Raw genomic sequence first — 18,219 nt, forward strand, 5'->3', positions numbered from 1 at the left:
TAGTCTCAGACCATATCTGAACCGGTAGTGTTCCGGAACCGGTTCCGGGTGTTCCGCCGGAAGTGGCCAAATATGAAAGTGATTTAAACCTATGCATGCGACACATCAAACAGTGGCTTTTTCGATGACCTGATGAACAGTAGGCAGGAAAACATTGTCAGACCATATCTGAACCGGTAGTGTTCCGGAACCGGTTCATGGTGTTCCGCCGGAAGTGGCCAAATATGAAAGTGAACCAAACCCATGCATGCGACACATCAAACAGCGGCTCTTTCGATAACCTGATGAACAGTAGGTAGAAAAACATTGTCAGACCATACCTGAACCGGTAGTGTTCCGGAACCGGTTCCTGGTGTTCCGCCGGAAGTGGCCAAATATGAAAATGAACCAAACCCATGCATGCGACACATCAAACAGCGGCTTTTTCGATAACCTGATGAACAGTAGGCAGGAAAACATTCTCAGACCATATTTGAACCGGTAGTGTTACAGAATCCGTTCCAGATGTCCTGCAGGAAGTAGCCGAGTATAAAAGTTAAACAAACCCTCACATGCGACGCATCAAATCGCGGCTCTTTAGGCAACCTCATAAACCTTCAGCAAGAAAATAGTTTCAGACCATATTTGGATCAACCGATAGTGTTCCGGAAAAAGTTCCAGGTGTCCCGCCAGATGTGGTCAAATGTGGAAGAGAACCAAACTCATGCCTGCGGCACATTAAACAGCGGATATTTAAATTATTTGATGAACGATTAGCAAGAAAATAAGCTCCGACCACAACTAAGATCTCTTTAAAGACTACCGATAGTGTTCCGGATCCGATCTAGGGTGTCCCGCCGGAAGTGGCCAAATGCCAAAAGGCACCAAACACATGCATGTGACACATCAGATAGTGGCTTTTCAGATAACTTGATGAACGGTTAGCAAGAAAATAGGCTCAGACCACATTAGACAATATCGGTAGTGTTCCAGAACCGTTTCAGTTGTTACGCCAGAAATGGTCAAATGCACAAATGAACCAAACCCATCCATTGGACGCATAAATTCATGGCTTTTTAGGAAGCCTGATGAACAGTTAGCAAGAAACTATTTTTAAACCATATAAGGGATAATCGGTATTGTCCCGGAATCGGTTCCGGGTGTCCCGCTGGAAGTGGTTAAATGAAAAAATGATCCTAACCCATGCATGCTATACAACAAATCGTGACTTTTTAGATAACCCGATAAACGGTTAACAAGAAAATTGGCTCAGACCGCATTCAAAACTACCGGTAGTGTTCAGGATTGGGCTTCTCGGGTATCCTACCGAATGTGGCCAAATACAAAAGTTAACCAAACCCATGCATGCGACACATCAAACCGCGGTTTTTTAAATAAGGGAACGTTCATAAATTATGTCACACAAATTTTGACAATTTTCAACCCCCCTTCCTCCTATGTCACACTTTTTGTATGAGGCTTCTAAAATTTTAGTATGGGTCGTCACACTTTGCCGAACAACCCCCCCCCCCCTCAAAGCGTGACGTAATTTATGGAGGTTCCCTAACCTGAGGAACGATTAGCAAGAAAATAGGCTCAGACCACATTAGAGGCTACCGATAGTGATGCAGAACCAGCATTGGGTGTTTCACAGGAACTAGGTGGTGAACAAAGTCAATGCAAGCGATAAATATGTGTAGATAAGAGTACATCATCTTGACTAAACTAAGACCACATATATACAGACGTCTCACTCTACTCACTAACCATCGTGCTAGTTTCAACGGTTGAATCAAATATAAATAAAACAAGCCTAACTTTACCAAACACCTTATGTAACATAGAGTAATGAGGAGCAAAAGTTCGCACCTAACAGTCTTTATCAAATAACTATTAAACAAAAAGAAAATAATATCGTTGTTTCTCGTTAAACGAATCCCTGTCATGTTACCTTCGAAACGAAGAACCAGATTTTTTCACGTTCCTTTGGTAGTTCTGGTAATAAAAATTTTAATTCAAGTACTCAAATGCGAACTTTTGCCCCATAGTTTGAAGTTCATTTATTTCATGTAAATTCATGTTCACCATTTCACTCCATGCACGAAATGTGTTTCTTTCAATTCATGACATTACATGCCAATTGGAACACGGCCTGGTACTCTGCTTTAGTATACAGTGTATTTTATGAACACTTCCAAAACTTATAACAAAGAGCGTTACTGAAGTTGTCAAAATACATTGTGAAGTAATTACAGTTGTAAGTGTTACACAAACTACTTGAAAAAAAAAATACAAATATGCTGCAAAACTTTTGAACGGGACCGTAATTTTAATCTAACCTCCGTCAGTATGGTGATGCATTATAAGTTTGAATTAACAAACTTAGCTATGAAATACCCCCAAAAAAGTACAACATAATATTCCCAAAAACTTTCAAAGGTTGACATGAATATGGCGATTTCATTTTTAAAAGGCGAACACACTGATTGCCTTATAATTATAATCGATTTTCTTCCAAAAATAGGTAAGTTCAAATCCTTTTTCAGAACGATTTAAAGGTGCATACTACATATATTATACATAATATGAGTTTCTATACGAAATCGTCATTGCTTTAAATGTTTTGTTACTATATTGATGCTCTAGATTCAGAAATATAGTGTTTACTTTTGCCCCACAGCTACTGCGAACTTTTGCCACACTGTCGAGGCTTTAGCAATGTTCCTTCCTACAAGAAACACTGGAATCTTTTTGATTATTCGAGTGCACCTCTCGAACTACTATGAATGACGATTCTTCGACATCAAGAGATTTTGTAAATCTTCTTCTTTCGATCATTACAAATTATTATTACAAAAGGTCCAAAAATTACATCAAAACAGCTAGAAACACATTTGTTTACATAACTCTGCCACTACATAACGAAATCGTACCAGTTTTTATTGACGAGTATCTGGCCTGACAATGTGTCGCATCCATACAAGTTTGCCTGGGTTTTTAACTCGTGCGCAGAGAAAGACCCACTGCGAACTTTTGCCCCGTGCGAACCTTTGCCCCGCATTACTCTATGTAAACATAAAAGAGATTTTCACATGAGGCGCTGAATTTCGTTAAGGTAACTTGTATCACTCACCTTTAGGGATGATTTGTGAAAAAATGCCCGAATTTTTTAGGTACGTTTCTGAAATGCTCAATGTATTAGTTGCTATGGGAACAACTTCCCCTTCGATCGTCTTCGTTCGTGGATTTTGTTAGATACGGTGTTTGGTAAAGTTACGCGTGAAATCGTTTTTGATCGATTGACGTTTCCTCACTACCGCCATCAAGCCAGCAGCGGGTTGTGAAATGCAACCTGATTAGCATTTGGCGATTATTTTTTCGTGACGATGAATATAACAGCAAAATGTTCCAAATGATATGTCTGTTTGTCGGTACTAAAGCAATCTCAACAAATTAAACCATTTCAGATTCCTGAGGTGTAAAAATATACAGTAGGAAGTATCAAAGTTATATGGGAAAATGAAAATTATCGCATCAACCTCGGACAAAGTTTTTTCAATCCTCTTTTGCGTCTAAAACTATTGGGAATTTTTTTGTGGTTTTATTGCTTGCATTTTTTGTCAAATATTACATGAATCTTGTAACCTACGATAATAAAATATAGCCTAAAGTGGGAAGAAAAAACTTTGTCGAAGACCGTTCAGTCATCTGTGATTGTGAAAAAAGTTATATCCTAGCTTGTCTTGATGTTGATCGGCCTTCAGTGATAGTGAAGGTGCTCATGCAGTCAACTGAAAATTCTGATATTTTTCAGCTCTACGTTTAACATAACGTCGGAATATGTTCCATTAATAAGTTTCCCAATTTTATTCAAATTATTGCTTTACTAGATAAAGTATTCTCAGGATTTAGGAACAGTTCAGATTACGTCGACGGAAAGATCATGCTTCAGAATGATGGCCCATGCACAGAAATTTTCTAAACAAAGCAAAAATGGAAGATTCCAAAAACCGGGACCGAATTGGCTTCTTTAGTGGTGTTGAGATAATTCCATATTCTGAATCTGCATGCAAAACTGACCCGAAATCCATATTTTCATCAATTTTGGTGCCCGGGAACCTATTTAAAAATCAATATGAAATTTGTATGGGAGCGATTTGTCGAATCACCCCTCGTCGCATTTTGTACTGAGTGGAGCTGTCAAGCAGTTGCCCAGCTGTCAAAAGGTGATTTCAAAAAATCTCTTTGAAATTGATTTTAGATACCAAAATGAAGTTCTAAAAATCTGAAAAAAATCATAGCGGCTCAGAAAAAGGTGCTCTTTTGTTTAAAAATAAAAAAATCATTGATTTTTTCTTAATTTAAAAACCCAATTGTAGACCACCCGATAGGTATTAGATTGTCCGCATCACGACGGTTTCAAACCGAACAGACTCAGTATATACCAAAACTTCCGTATGACATTTTTGAGTTTAGCAAAGCCATCTTGGCAAGGAAACCCTGACCTTGAAAATCATAAACTAGTGTTTTCGATTTCTCCAAAAGACTGCAAAGACAACATTCTGAAGCAAAACTATCCCAGTCGTATCCCGACCAAGGAAAGATCATGAGTACATGTTCGACGAGAAAGGCACTATCACCACTAGGTGGATTAATCTGGGTTTTTTATTATTATCTTTATTAAAGAGACTTTCAGCCCGTGGCTGGTTCATCTCTGTAATTCCTGGGGTAGTTCCTGAAAAAATCTCTTGAGAAATTTTCAAAGAAATCCGATAGCAATGCCTTTTGTAGTGATACTAAAAATCTCTCATGCTAAAATTATTCCAAGATGTCGTGCGAGAATCTTTTTCCTGTAAACATTCCACAAAATGTCTGATAAATCCTCAATGAATTCTCGAAAAGATCTATGACGGTGTCCTTGAAGAGTCTTCTACGAAACTCAGAAATTTCAGCAAGAATGTTCCTTGCCCGAAAATTGCAGCTAAAATTCGATGAATAATGATGCACGAAGGGGTTTTCCCGGAAAATTCTTAAATAGGTGTAATTATGAAGTCATTTCCACAGGACAGAGCGGAGTAGGGAGTGCTGAAATTTGGAAACCTTGAGTAACCAGCTCGGATTTTACCATGATAGCACTGTTTTCATGTAATGCATATAGAGCAGGATAGAAAGGATCAAAAGTATAACTAGGAAGCATTCTCGTGACGTTGTAGCGACCAACGAAAATCATAAGTGACCGATCCATATTTTGAACTTGCATAATTCAGTAGTGCCTGACAGACTGACATAGTGGTTGCAATCTTTGCATTTCTGCGCATCATTCACAGATCGAATGCAATTTCAGCCAATTATCTTAGGTACTCGATTTCTGTGGTTTTACCAAGAAGATGATCGAGCTATTTTAATTCCAAGAACAATATCGATCCTCTGGAAATCAGTCTACAACCGAGTATAAATACTGTGTTGTATCGTACATTCATCACAGTTCAGCTTAGTACTTCCAGGAGACTCGAATCCAGGTCTGCAATCATGAAGCTCGTCATCCTTTTCGCCTTATTTGCTCTGGCTATCGCCCAGGACAGTTATCCCACCAAGTACGACAACATCGACGTGGATGAGATCCTTAGCTCGGATCGTCTCTTCAAGAACTATTTCAACTGCCTGATGGAAGCCGGTCCTTGCACTCCGGAAGGAAACGAGCTGAAGAATTACCTACCGGATGCCATTGCAACGGGATGTTCCAAGTGTAACGAGAAGCAACGCGAGGTGACGGCCAAGGTGGCCAAGTTCCTGATTGAACAGCGTCCGAATGAGTGGACTTCTCTACGAGGAAAGTACGATCCTGATAACACGTTCGCCGAGAAATACAAGGATGAAGCTGCCAAGTTCGGAATCAAACTGTGAGGTGTGAATCAGCAGTACAATTTGACACTTTATGCATGATGCATTTTAAAGACAATAACCAATGAAATCAGCCTTCTATAACATCATAAGTAATCGTGAATCTATATCCTTGAATACATGTGTTTGTTCAAAAGACATACGGTGATATTTATTTGCATCCGAAACTACATGTAAACCTAATTGTAAGCAAGGTACACTTTCAATAGAAAGTTTGGGATTACATTTAGAAAATAAGAGATCTTCTGAAGCCCATATCTCTGACTTCTGCTTGAAAATTTGAGATCTTTTTCAAAAATGCTTTTTTGAGAATATACCTAAAATCATCAACAGACGTTGTTTTTTAATTGATCAATTTCATGATTAAAATTTAAATAAAAAAAAAAACAATTTTCAGTTTATTATTCATTGTGTTATAAAAACAAATTATCTTCAAACAGCTCAATTATGAAGACACTGACTTTCTAGAAACGCATACAAAAAATACTGAACTGTTCGAACGCCAAACTTCGAACCGCGCGATGAATCACAAAATCTGCACCAGACGTGAATCCATTGCGACCACCCATCGAACATATTTCCAAAAATGACTTACTGCATCCCAAAAACGATTCCCCATAAAATATCGCAAATTATGGCCGTTTGTAAATGAGCAACATTTTCACACCGATATAAATGCTAATGATTGAATGACTTGAATCTCTTCCCCCTCTGTTTCTCCGCCCAAAAACCCCAAGCCATGCATTGGGAAGATTCACCCCAGCCCAGCCCACCAAATTGCCCAAACAAATCGTTCCCCGTCCATTCAACAATGAGTTATAAAGTTCGACGGCAGCTGCTCAGTCCATAAACGTGCGATGTTTGGTTGAGTGTTGCGAGCACAAATCTTCCGAAAACCGCCGATTGAAATTAGGTGTAGGTTGGGTGATGGCGGCAGCACAGAGCGGCAAGAATGCTAATGAGATTTTGGCTGAACCGGATGAACGCGCGAACCTATGAAGTGGCGGCATGTAGGTTCAACAGGTGTGTACGAACTACGAAGCAGGTCGATATCACTACCTAAGCAGCAGTATGAGCCAGACAATCTGACGACTTTGTGCGAGGGACTTTGAGGGAAGTCATGGTAGGATTTTTAGTACACGTAATCTGTAGGGTGAGACGGGGTTAAAATGATCATACTAAGAGCCTACACTCCCGTTCAAAAGTTTGGGGTCACCCTCTCAAAAACATGTAATTTTTTTAGGCCCATATCTACGCCAATTTGCGTCCGATTTCAAAACCCTAGGGGGCTGTCCATAAACCACGTGGTCATGAGGGGGGGTTCGGCCAATGACCATTTTGTATGGAAGAAAAAAAAATTGCATGGACTAATGACCACGCGGGGGGGGGGGGGGGGGTGTTGAGAAGTCCCAAAAAAATGACCACGTGGTTTATGGACAGCCCCTAGGTTTCATTCAAAAGATAATAAGTCAAAGAAACTTTGAACATGATTTAAAAGAAACTTTTTCAAAAAATGTTGTATGTAAACTTAACCCAAAGTTGCCAAATTTTCTAAAAAATGAATATAAACTTACGACAGTGTCGTTGGAAGTTGGGTCGACCAAATTTTAAGATGAGAGCGGTAATATGACCCATTGTAGCCGGGGCCCGTGGCGTAGTTGGTCACACGTTCGCTTCATATGCGGATGGTCATGGGTTTGATTCCCAGCCCCAGCACTTGCAATTTTTCGTCAGTTGCGCTTCACCGAGAGCGGCTGACACTGACCCTCTTCTGAGCCCCATGGCTCAAACGGACTCGGATACCTGGACATCGGCGAATTGCTACTCATAATGGACCCCCAATCGGACTGGAAAGGAAAAACGGCCACCTATCATCCTTGTGCTCATCATTGTACCATGTAGAGTAGAAAAGTGAAAGCAGCAGAAAGGCAACCAGTTCGATAAAGTATAATAAAATACATGTAGGCTCTGTACAATACTGTAGGTACAGCTGTCAATTGAAATCGCTCACGTAGTGCCCTAGTGGACAATAGAGCTGTAAATTAGGTTAAGTGATTAAGAATAAAAAAAAAAAATATGACCCATTTTCTATTAGCTTTCAACTGCTTTTTACAGAACTTAGCTAAAAAATCTTGAAAAAAAGTTATTAAGTAAATTAATCCTTGATGTCATCGGCCAAAAGTTTGGGGTCACTTTCGTAAAACATGGAAAAGTGATTTGGTGATATCTTCGTCATCTATAGTTCAATTTTAATTATTTTTGGCTCATTTCAAAGATAATTAACAAAATTTACGTTTGATGTCTTCAACTTAACGTATTTAACGATTTTTGCATATAAAAATGTTTTGTAAAGTTAGCACATTTTACCACGCTTCAAAAAATGAAGCAACTTTACGTTAAGTTTTAGCATGTAAATTTCAACAAATATGTGTGGTTCAATGTCTATGCAGTAAGTATCATTCATTTTGTTTCAAATAAGCCAAGAATTAAAATTGAATGAAAGATGACAAAGATATCAACATATCACTTTTCCATGTTTTACGATAATGACCCCAAACTTTTGGCCGATGCACCATTTTGAGGGGTGACCCCAAACTTTTGGTCGATGACATCAAGGATTAATTTACTTAATAACTTTTTTTCTAGATTTTTCAGCTAAGTTCTGTAAAAAGCAGTTGAAAGCTAATAGAAAATGGGTCATATTACCGCTTTCATCTTAAAATTTGGTCGACCTAACTTCCAGCGACACTGCCGTAAGTTTATATTCATTTTTTAGTTTTTAAAGGAACGACTGTTACTTTAACTGGAAACTTTTAGTAGCTACGCAGTCTTTATTCTTAAAACGGGTTTATTGTTTACCCAACGTTTCGCAACGAAGCACCATCCCTAAGTGCCGAAGCGTTGGGTAAACAATAAACCCGTTTTAAGAATAAAGACTGCGTAGCCACTAAAAGTTTTCATTTTTTAGAAAATTTGGCAACTTTGGGTTAAGTTTACACACAACATTTTTTGAAAAAGTTTCTTTTAAATCATGTTCAAAGTTTGTCGGATGCAAATTGGCGGAGATATGGGCCTAAAAAAATGGCATGTTTTTGAGGGGGTGACCCCAAACTTTTGAACGGGAGTGTATATACTATGGGTTCAATTGCCGATTAGTCCAGGATATTTTCATAATGGAAATATTCTTTACTTCTTTTGGCATAGAGTTTCATCATACCTTTTCCACACGATATTCGAATAATTGCAAAAGAAAGCGGTCCTCTCCTGGAGAGTATAGGTAAGAAGGCATGCTCATACTCGTAGACAGTGAATCAAAATTCAACCATCGCCCAACAATAACGACAATGTCGCAACCTGGATTTGGCCAACTTGAACAGAATAGGACAAAGATCGTGCACCACGAGTTTAGAGATTTTTAAGGATTGCATTGTGATTTTCGAGCGGCAACTTCGAGTCGGTAAACACTGCAACGCTGCTGAAGATGTATCATTAAAAAGTTTCGATTTTTGGTTAATAATATTTGATTATTCACGAGTTGAAAAGTACGCAACAAATTCAGCTTCCGTTTTGTCTGCAACAAAAAAATCGAGATCATGTCATTATCTGTTACCAGTTGGGATAAAGAGTAATCGCCGCGTCTTCTTTGTTGCTTGTTTTGTGCCTCTTTTGTCTGACAATTTTCTTCACTGGTCTTGCTTTTTTTCGCACAGGATTCTAGTGTTATCATTTTCAGCATTCTGAAGAAATCTCTCTCATAATTTTAGAATTCAGAATTCTGGAGGAGTATCTTTTAAGATCCTGGGGGAGTTTCTCTCAGTACTGTGTTGGTATACTGTTCAGAATTCTGGGGCATCTCAGGATTTCAAGTTTTTTCTTTCGTTTCAAAATTATGAATTTTCATTTGTTTTGCAAAATGCACTGTCTCAACGTTATTTTTTTTTTCATTTTCGAATCAGAGTCGCGAAATGTTCGATATAGAATCTCAAATTTAGATATTGAATTTATTAAGACTAATAAAACATACCATGAACTTGAGCTACATGCAGAAAACGAATCATTTCATAGTTTTGTAGTATTTTATAATATCGAATCGATGTGAAAACATCGATTCAAAGCATTCGATTAAATCGGTGAATCGATTCTGCTTATCCGGTTCGAATCGATTCACAAAAATCGATGTCTCAGCCAGATTTGCCCAATGCTACTATATACATAAAGTGATAAACGCGTGGGCTTTCAGCAAGATCATACTTATTACGATGGGTTCAATAGTCGATTAGTCCAGGATATTTGCATACTTAATGGAAATATTCTTTATTTCTTTTGGCATTGAGTTTCATCATACCTTTTCCACACGATATTCTAATAATTGGCAAAGAAAGTGATCCTTTCCTGGAGAGTATAGGTAAGAAGGCATGCTCATACTCGTAGATATTCGAACTTAGGAAAATAACGCAATAAACCGTTCAAGAAATCTACAATAAAAAAACCCTAATGAATCCACCTAGCGATGATGGTGCCTTTCTCGTGCCTTCGAGAACACATTTCAATTCAACTCAAGTGACATGTTGATGAACATCGTACTTTCATACGTTTAACAGAAATCCATTTCATGGCATCAGAGATCATATCGTTTTGCTGGCTTTTGATTTTTGAGCCTTAAACTCTTGAAAAACAGCCGCAATCTTGAATTTTTAGCCGCCATTTTGGATTTAAGTCCGGCAGCTTGAAAATTCTGGTCGCCATTTTGGACTTCAGATTTCTTCCCCATAGCAGATGCACCCATTTTGAATGGTTTCAAACATCTTTTCGATACTTGTACACATATACAATGCTTTTAGAGCCTAAAACTACATTAAATAGCCGCCATCTTGAAAGTTGAATCGCTATCTTGGATTTTAGACCGCCATCTTCGATATTCTGTTCGCCAATTTTGTAGTCCAGACTTCTTCCCCATACCAAATATTCCCATATTGCATGGCTTCTAAAACTCCATTAAACAGTTACCATCTTGAATTTTTTTTTTTTATTCTTAATCACTTAACCTAATTCACAGCTCTATTGTCCACTAGGGCACTACGTGAGCGATTTCAATTGACAGCTGTATCTACAGTATTGTACAGAGCCTAGATGTATTCTATTATACTTTATCGAACTGGTTGCCTTTCTGCTGCTTTCACTTTTCTACTCTACATGGTACAATGATGAGCACAAGGATGATAGGGGGCCGTTGTTCCTTTCCAGTCCGATTGGGGGTCCATTATGAGTAGCAGTTCGCCGATGTCCAAGTATCCGGGTTCGTTTGAGCCATGGGGCTCAGAAGAGGGTCAGTGTCAGCCGCTCTCGGTGAAGAGCAACTGACGAAAAATTGCAAGTGCCGGGGCTGGGAAACAAACCCATGACCATCCGCATATGAAGCGAACGTGTGACCAACTACGCCACGGGCCCCGGCTATTATCTTGAATTTGGAGCCGCCATCTTGGATTTTGGACCGCCATCTTGGATTTTCTGGTTGCCAATTTTGGACTGCGGACATCTTACTCATACCAAATATACCATATTGCATGCTTTTAGAGCCTAAAACTCTATTGAATAGCCGCCATCTTGAATTTTGAACCGTCACCTTGAATTTGGAGCCACCATCTTGAATTTTGGGCTGACATCATGGAGTTTCTGGTCTCTAGTGTTCATTTTCGCATAAAATTCGCCAACCACGCTAAAGGTTACAAAAATCGCCGCAGTTTGATGCGTCGTATGATGGGGCTTGGTTCAGTTTTATATACGGTTAATTCCACCGGTGCTGGTCCGGATCACTGGAATGACCATAACTCCGAAACGCCTTGACCGATCCGAACCATTTTTAAATTACAAACAATGCGATAAAATACGATTCGAGCTATAATCCGGAAAATCGGCCAATGGGAAGTGCCTTAAAAATGAGTGATCTTTTTTTGCGCACAGACATACATTCATACACACATACAGACATGATCTCAATTCGTCGAACTGAGTTGATTGGTATATGTGACTTGACCCTCCAAGCCTTCTATCGGAAATTCGTTTTTTGAGTGAACAAATAGCCGTTCAGTACACTTCGGTGTACGAGAAAGGCAAAACATGAACACTAGGCACAATGTTCATTTAACTCTTTCTCTCCTATTTCGCATACAGCGCGTACCGCACAAGTCTGAATCTCAGGTTTGAATATGTGCCTAACACATATACGTCTCGGTTATGAACGGAACAAGCGAGGCGTATATTGGTCAGTCAGCAGCACAAGCACACGCGTGGTCGATGTCGTTTGCCAGATCGATAGATAATCATGGGGGTCAGGGAGATTTCAATTTCAAATCAGCTAATTTGGCACAATTTGATCAATCGATAAGTTTATAGTAGATTTTCAAACATGAATTTCTTTCAACTACAACAAAATATCACAGGTCGTTTTTTTAAACAAAAAAGTGTATTTAAAGAAGTTGATTCGTGTTCGTGATATTATAGAAGGCAGCACTCATTGAATACATGTTCAAACTGCACCATCCTTGAAGTGGGGCAAATGATACTGCTGATTCACACCTCACAGTTTGATTCCGAACTTGGCCGCCTCATCCTTGTACTTTTCGGCGAAAGTGTTATCAGGATCGTACTTTCCTCGCAGAGAATTCCACTCATTGGGACGCTGCTCGATCAGGAACTTGGCCACCTTGGCCGTCACCTCGCGTTGCTTCTCGTTACACTTGGAACATCCCGTTGCAATGGCATCCGGCAGATACTTCTTCAACTCATTGCCTTCCGGAGTGCATGGTCCAGCGTCCATCAGGCAGTTGAAATAGTTCTTGAAGAGACGATCTGAGCTAAGGATCTCATCCACATCGATGTTGTCGTATTTGGTTGGATAACTGTCCTGGGCGATGGCCAGAGCAAACAGGGCGAACAGGATGACGAGCTTCATGATTGTAGAGCTTGATTCGAGTCTTCTGGAAGTACCAAACTGAACTGTAATGAATGTTCGGGTTCACCCAGTATTTATAATCGGCTGTAGAATGATGATCCTTTCAGACGAGTGATATTGTTCTTGGAATTGAAAAAGCTGGATCATCTTCTTGGTAAAGCCAACGTAAGCTCAGCGCCTAAGATAATTGTCAGGAATTGCATTCAATTTGTGCATGATGCGCAAAAATGCAGTAAATGCATTTCTCTATGTCAGTCTGTCGGACAGTACTGAATCATGCAATGGATCAAAATATGGATCGACAATTAATGAGTCTTCTTTGATTTCATTTTCGTTGGTGATTATCTAATATTGCTTCAACGTCACGTGAATGGCTCTTAATTGTACTTTTGAGTATTGCTACCCTACTATGCATATACATATTAATTGCAATGTAGTCATTTTTAAGTCATGACGTATCCACAATCCGCAAGTTCTTTTTTCTAGTTGTGATTCGTTGTGCAGATCAAGTGTATAAATTCAGAGGGATTTCAAACGATTGGCACAGTTCAACTCAGTACTTTTAGTGGATCAGCAACTTGTACCAGACCAACCATGAAGGTCGTCATTCTATTTGCTCTGATTGCCCTTGCCGTCGCTCAGGATAGCTATCCCACCAAGTACGACAACATCGATGTGGATGAAATTCTCAGCTCGGATCGTCTTTTCAAGAACTACTTCAACTGCCTGATGGACGCCGGACCATGCACTCCGGAAGGAAACGAGCTGAAGAAGTATCTGCCGGATGCCATTGCCACTGGATGTTCCAAGTGTAACGAGAAGCAACGTGAGGTGACGGCCAAGGTGGCCAAGTTCCTGATTGAACAGCGTCCGAATGAGTGGAATTCTCTGCGAGGGAAGTACGATCCAGATAACACTTTTGCCGAGAAGTACAAGGATGAGGCGGCTAAGTTCGGAATCAAGCTGTAAGAAGTGAATTTGGCTTTCCTCCCACCAGTTATGATACACATGATTTAAAATTGATCTAAATTCATTCAAATTTGCCACCGACACATTTATAAATTAAACAGTTGATATACAATAGTCCACTTTACAAAAAAACAGTCACTGCATTGAACAATGAAAGAAATATTTCTTCCAATATCTGATTATAACAAACCATACCGCTCTTGAACAAAAACAGTGAAAAGTGTATACTAAGGTGGCCCACACTTATATGTAAAACAAAAATTTCGAAAAATGCCAAGTCTTACCTCCTCAATCAGTTGTTTTGGACTCCCAAAAGCTACGTTCAAAATTTGAGCAAAATCAATTAAGCCTAAGGGGGCGCTCAAAACGCTTGAAGTTTGTATGGGGGTAATTCTCGCTGAAACCGGCCCACTATTTACACCTTGTCTTCAAAAATGTTTAAGGTGCCGATTTTCTGAAAGCCCTCCCCAAAAAAGTAAGAAAAATGCATTTGGTTACTCAAATTGATGGACCCCCCGTTAGTTAGAGCCACAACAATTTTTGCAGACCCCTCGATTTTGGTCAAATGGTGGCGCACTAAAACCGTTATAACTCAAAAGTTTCACCAAAAACCACCTCAAAACGAAATGTTGTTGAAAAGAGGAGAGATAGAGCTACTATTTACAGTAATAAAAAGTTGGGTCGGCCATATTGATTTTGGCCGCCATCTTGGATTTTTATACAAAAACATTTTTTTCGCCATGAGGGCAACCACCGATTTTCGAAATTTTTGCATCAATTGAAAGCTGGGACATTTATACATAACATATCAAAAAATTAGAGATGTCTTTTTCTTCTTTTAAAAGTTATCTACAGTTTTGTAAATTGAGCCACGTTTTCTCCATACATTTCCATGCGCACCGGCAAAGACATGCAACAGCATCCGAGTTTACGCCTGCATGTATGCACAAAGGCGCGTGCCGCAAAATTTGGCCAAATCGGAGGTTCGTTTCCGTTTTTGACTGTTTCTCAATGATGCGGGCATTGTTTTTATAACTTTTTTAGTGTTTTGAAAAGCTTAAACCTTCAACTTTCCATTAGTGGGTTCAGAATTTTGATTCTTGTTCGTTAACACTGCGAAAAAACGCTGCATTTATGTAAACGGTCGGCACCGGGCCCAGTGCGCAAAAGTGGCATGATTTACGAAACGGCAGATAACTTTTGAAAGAAGAAAAAGACATCTCTAATTTTTTGATATGTTATGTATAAATGTCCCAGCTTTCAATTGATGCAAAAATTTCGAAAATCGGTGGTTGCCCTCATGGCGAAAATGTTTTTGTATAAAAATCCAAGATGGCGGCCAAAATCAATATGGCCGACCCAACTTTTTATTACTGTAAATAGTAGCTCTATCTCTCATCTTTTCAACAACATTTCGTTTTGAGGTGGTTTTCGGTGAAATTTTCGAGTTATAACGGTTTTAGTGAGCCACCATTTGACCAAAATCGAGGGGTCTGCAAAAATTGTTGTGGCTTTAACTAACGGGGGGTCCATCAATTTGAGTAACCAAATGCATTTTTCTTACTTTTTAGGCGAGGGCTTTCAGAAAATCGGCACCTTAAACATTTTTGAAGACAAGGTGTAAATAGTGGGCCGGTCCCAGCGAGAATTACCCATGGGAAAACTTGGCCAAATGTATGCAGAAATTTTAAGTTTTCGAATTTTGCCGCTAGGTGGCGCTGTAAGCGTTCAATAATCAAACCCTTTGGTATTATTGTAGGTGACTATATGCCAAACAGCTTTGTAGAAGACCGCAAAGTGATCCAACGTCTGTGAAAAAAGTTATGCATACATTTGGCCAAGTTTTCCCATACAAACTTCAAGCGTTTTGAGCGCCCCCTTAGGCTTAATTGATTTTGCTCAAATTTTGAACGTAGCTTCTGGGAGTCTAAAAGAACTGGTTCAGGAGGTAAGACTTGGCATTTTTCGAAATTTTTGTTTTTCATATAAGTTTGGGCCACCCTAGTGTATACCTGTATTTGCAATAATTATAAAACAGAACAGAACATGCTGCTGTAAATCTGCAATATATCTTAATGATTGGCTTTAAATAGCCTGGAACGAAAAACTTTGGAGCATGTTTATTGATTGTTGAAACTTTCATAAAAATCAGTGCAGCACTTTTTAGGTACTATAGCTGTCACACAATCATGGCCAATTTGCTTCCGTATGATGGATGGGTCTTTTTCTCTACAGTCAAAAGCACTGTAGGCAGCATCTATTTATTACGTAAAGCGACATTTTATGACCCCCCTTTGCCCCACCGTATCGCTTTCCTTGTATGAAAAGCCTTAAATTTTTGTATGGGTCGTAAAGCTTGACAGACCTCCCCCCTCCCCATAGAGTGCTACGTTATTTGTGGATGGCACCTGAGGATAACGATGGAGCAGTAATGATTTGCACTTACGAGGACACTTACTTGCACAATTTTGTCAGTTTAAAAGCTATCAGTGTTAATGTGTGTTAGAATTTGTGAATATTTGCCATGATTTTGCCTATTTGCATGATTTTTTGCAAAGGGTTGTTGATAATGTACATATTATGCCTGCAAAGCTTTATAATAACATTACAATCGGAACAGTAAGATGGGCTCACTAAGTGTTATTTAAAAGGTAAACATCACTGTGATGCCAACACATGTTGTGACAATAGAATTGTTAGTAGTGCATTGATAAGCTAGAGTGTACTGAAAGGCTATATGTTCACTCAAAACACATCTACCAATTAACTCAGCTAGACGAATTGAGGTGATATCTGTACGTGTGTGTGTATGTATGTCTGTGCATAAAAAAGTCATTCATTTTTCAAACGTTTCCCATTGGTCGATTTTTCAGATTTTAGCACGAAAAGAACCGGAGTTTAATCGCACTATATGCTATTAAAAATGGTCCGGATCGGTCAAAGCGTTCCGGAGCTATGGCCACTTTAGTGATCTGGACCAGCACCGGTAGAACTGACCGTATATAAAACTGAACCAAGTTCCATCATGCGACACATCAAACTGCGCCGATTTGTGTAACCTTTTAAATGGTCGACGAGATTTGTTCGAAAACCAACAGCGGAGATCATAAATTCTACGATGTCGGCCCAAAACTAAAAGGGCGGATTAATTTTCAAGATGACGGCTCAAAATTCAAAATGGTGGCTGTTTAATGATGTTTGAGGCTCTAAACCCATGCAATGGATATAAATATTAAACTGGGTCAACAAAGTCGATTTTATGCAACAAAGCTTTTTTGATTCGCTTTAGCGTCCAAAACAACTGTGCAAAATTTGGAAGCGATTGGTTGCATCACCGTATTCCGCATTGTGATTGAAATTTGTATGGAATTTAGTATGGGGAAACTTGATTTTTTGCATTTTTCTCATAAATTTATTTTTTTTGTCTGAAACCATCTAACTAATGACGTTAAAGATATGCCGAAAAACTTTGCCGAAGACCGCAAAGTGATCCGACACTTGTGAACAAAGTTGTAACGTACAGATTGACCGGTGGTGATTAACGTTTTACAAGCAAAGGAATAACATCAAAAATAAAATCTCAATTTTTGGCCTAAGTTACCAAGCGAATAACTTTTTTCACAAGCGTCGGATCACTTTGCGATCTTTGGCGAAGATTTTTGCCATATCCTAGGCTATACTTCAAAATGCAAAAGTGTACGTTTTCCCATAATAAATTTCATACAAATTTCAATCGCAATGCGGAATATGGGGACCCAACCAATCGCTTTCAAATGTTGTACAGTTGTTTTGAACGCTAACATTCACTGAAAAATCTTTGTTCCGGGTTGATGCGATCAAATTTAAAGTTTCTCCATACAACGTTGACCCACACTAATATATATAGTATGAAGAATATGTCCGGAGTTCAAAAATGGCGGCCAGAATATCAAAGATGGCGATCTTAAATCTAAGGTGGCATCCGAAAATTTAATATGGCGGCTGTTCTATGGTATTTTAGCTAAAAAAAATCATTCAATATGCGTATATTGGGTATAGGGCGGATCTCTGGAGTCCAAATAGTAATCAGAATAATCAAGATGGAGATCCTTAATGAAATTGCAACCAGAGATTCCTAGATGGCGGACTTAAATCCAAAATGGTGGCTCAAAGTTCAAGATTACGGCTTGAAGAGTTTAAGGCTCAAACATCAAAATGCAAAGAAGGGAATGGATTTTTGTTACAATTTAAATGTGCGATATTCACCAACATGTCACTTGATTTTCGTTGAAAACCACGAGAAAGGCGCCATCACCGCTAGATGGATTTATTCATTTATTTAGTTCACATCAAATTCATGATAATACTGAATCAACAATTTGCCGCCATAATACTCGATTTGCAGCTGCAGCTCTCCATCCTCGGTCACGCCCAACACT

At 39.1% G+C, this 18,219-nt stretch overlaps 3 protein-coding genes across 3 annotated transcripts; 2 read left to right on the forward strand and 1 right to left on the reverse strand.

Moving 5' to 3' along the window:
• The first annotated feature begins 5,389 nt into the window (after positions 1-5,389).
• LOC109399335 (ejaculatory bulb-specific protein 3-like) lies at positions 5,390-6,045 on the forward strand. Its single transcript, XM_019671772.3, has one exon. It carries the CDS (start codon positions 5,509-5,511, stop codon positions 5,881-5,883), a length of 375 nt encoding a protein of 124 aa, XP_019527317.3. The 5' UTR covers positions 5,390-5,508; the 3' UTR covers positions 5,884-6,045.
• A 6,273-nt stretch (positions 6,046-12,318) lies between these two features.
• LOC115266474 (ejaculatory bulb-specific protein 3-like) lies at positions 12,319-12,910 on the reverse strand. Its single transcript, XM_029872706.2, has one exon. The coding sequence runs from the start codon at positions 12,830-12,832 to the stop codon at positions 12,458-12,460; it is 375 nt and encodes a 124-aa protein (XP_029728566.1). The 5' UTR covers positions 12,833-12,910; the 3' UTR covers positions 12,319-12,457.
• A 483-nt stretch (positions 12,911-13,393) lies between these two features.
• Positions 13,394-13,938, forward strand: LOC109433394 (ejaculatory bulb-specific protein 3-like). The gene has a single exon (XM_019709827.3). The coding sequence runs from the start codon at positions 13,427-13,429 to the stop codon at positions 13,799-13,801; it is 375 nt and encodes a 124-aa protein (XP_019565372.2). The 5' UTR covers positions 13,394-13,426; the 3' UTR covers positions 13,802-13,938.
• Positions 13,939-18,219: the final 4,281 nt, after the last annotated feature.

The sequence above is a fragment of the Aedes albopictus genome, chromosome 3 (genome assembly GCF_035046485.1).
Source record: "Aedes albopictus strain Foshan chromosome 3, AalbF5, whole genome shotgun sequence".
Taxonomy (NCBI): Eukaryota; Metazoa; Arthropoda; class Insecta; order Diptera; family Culicidae; genus Aedes; species Aedes albopictus.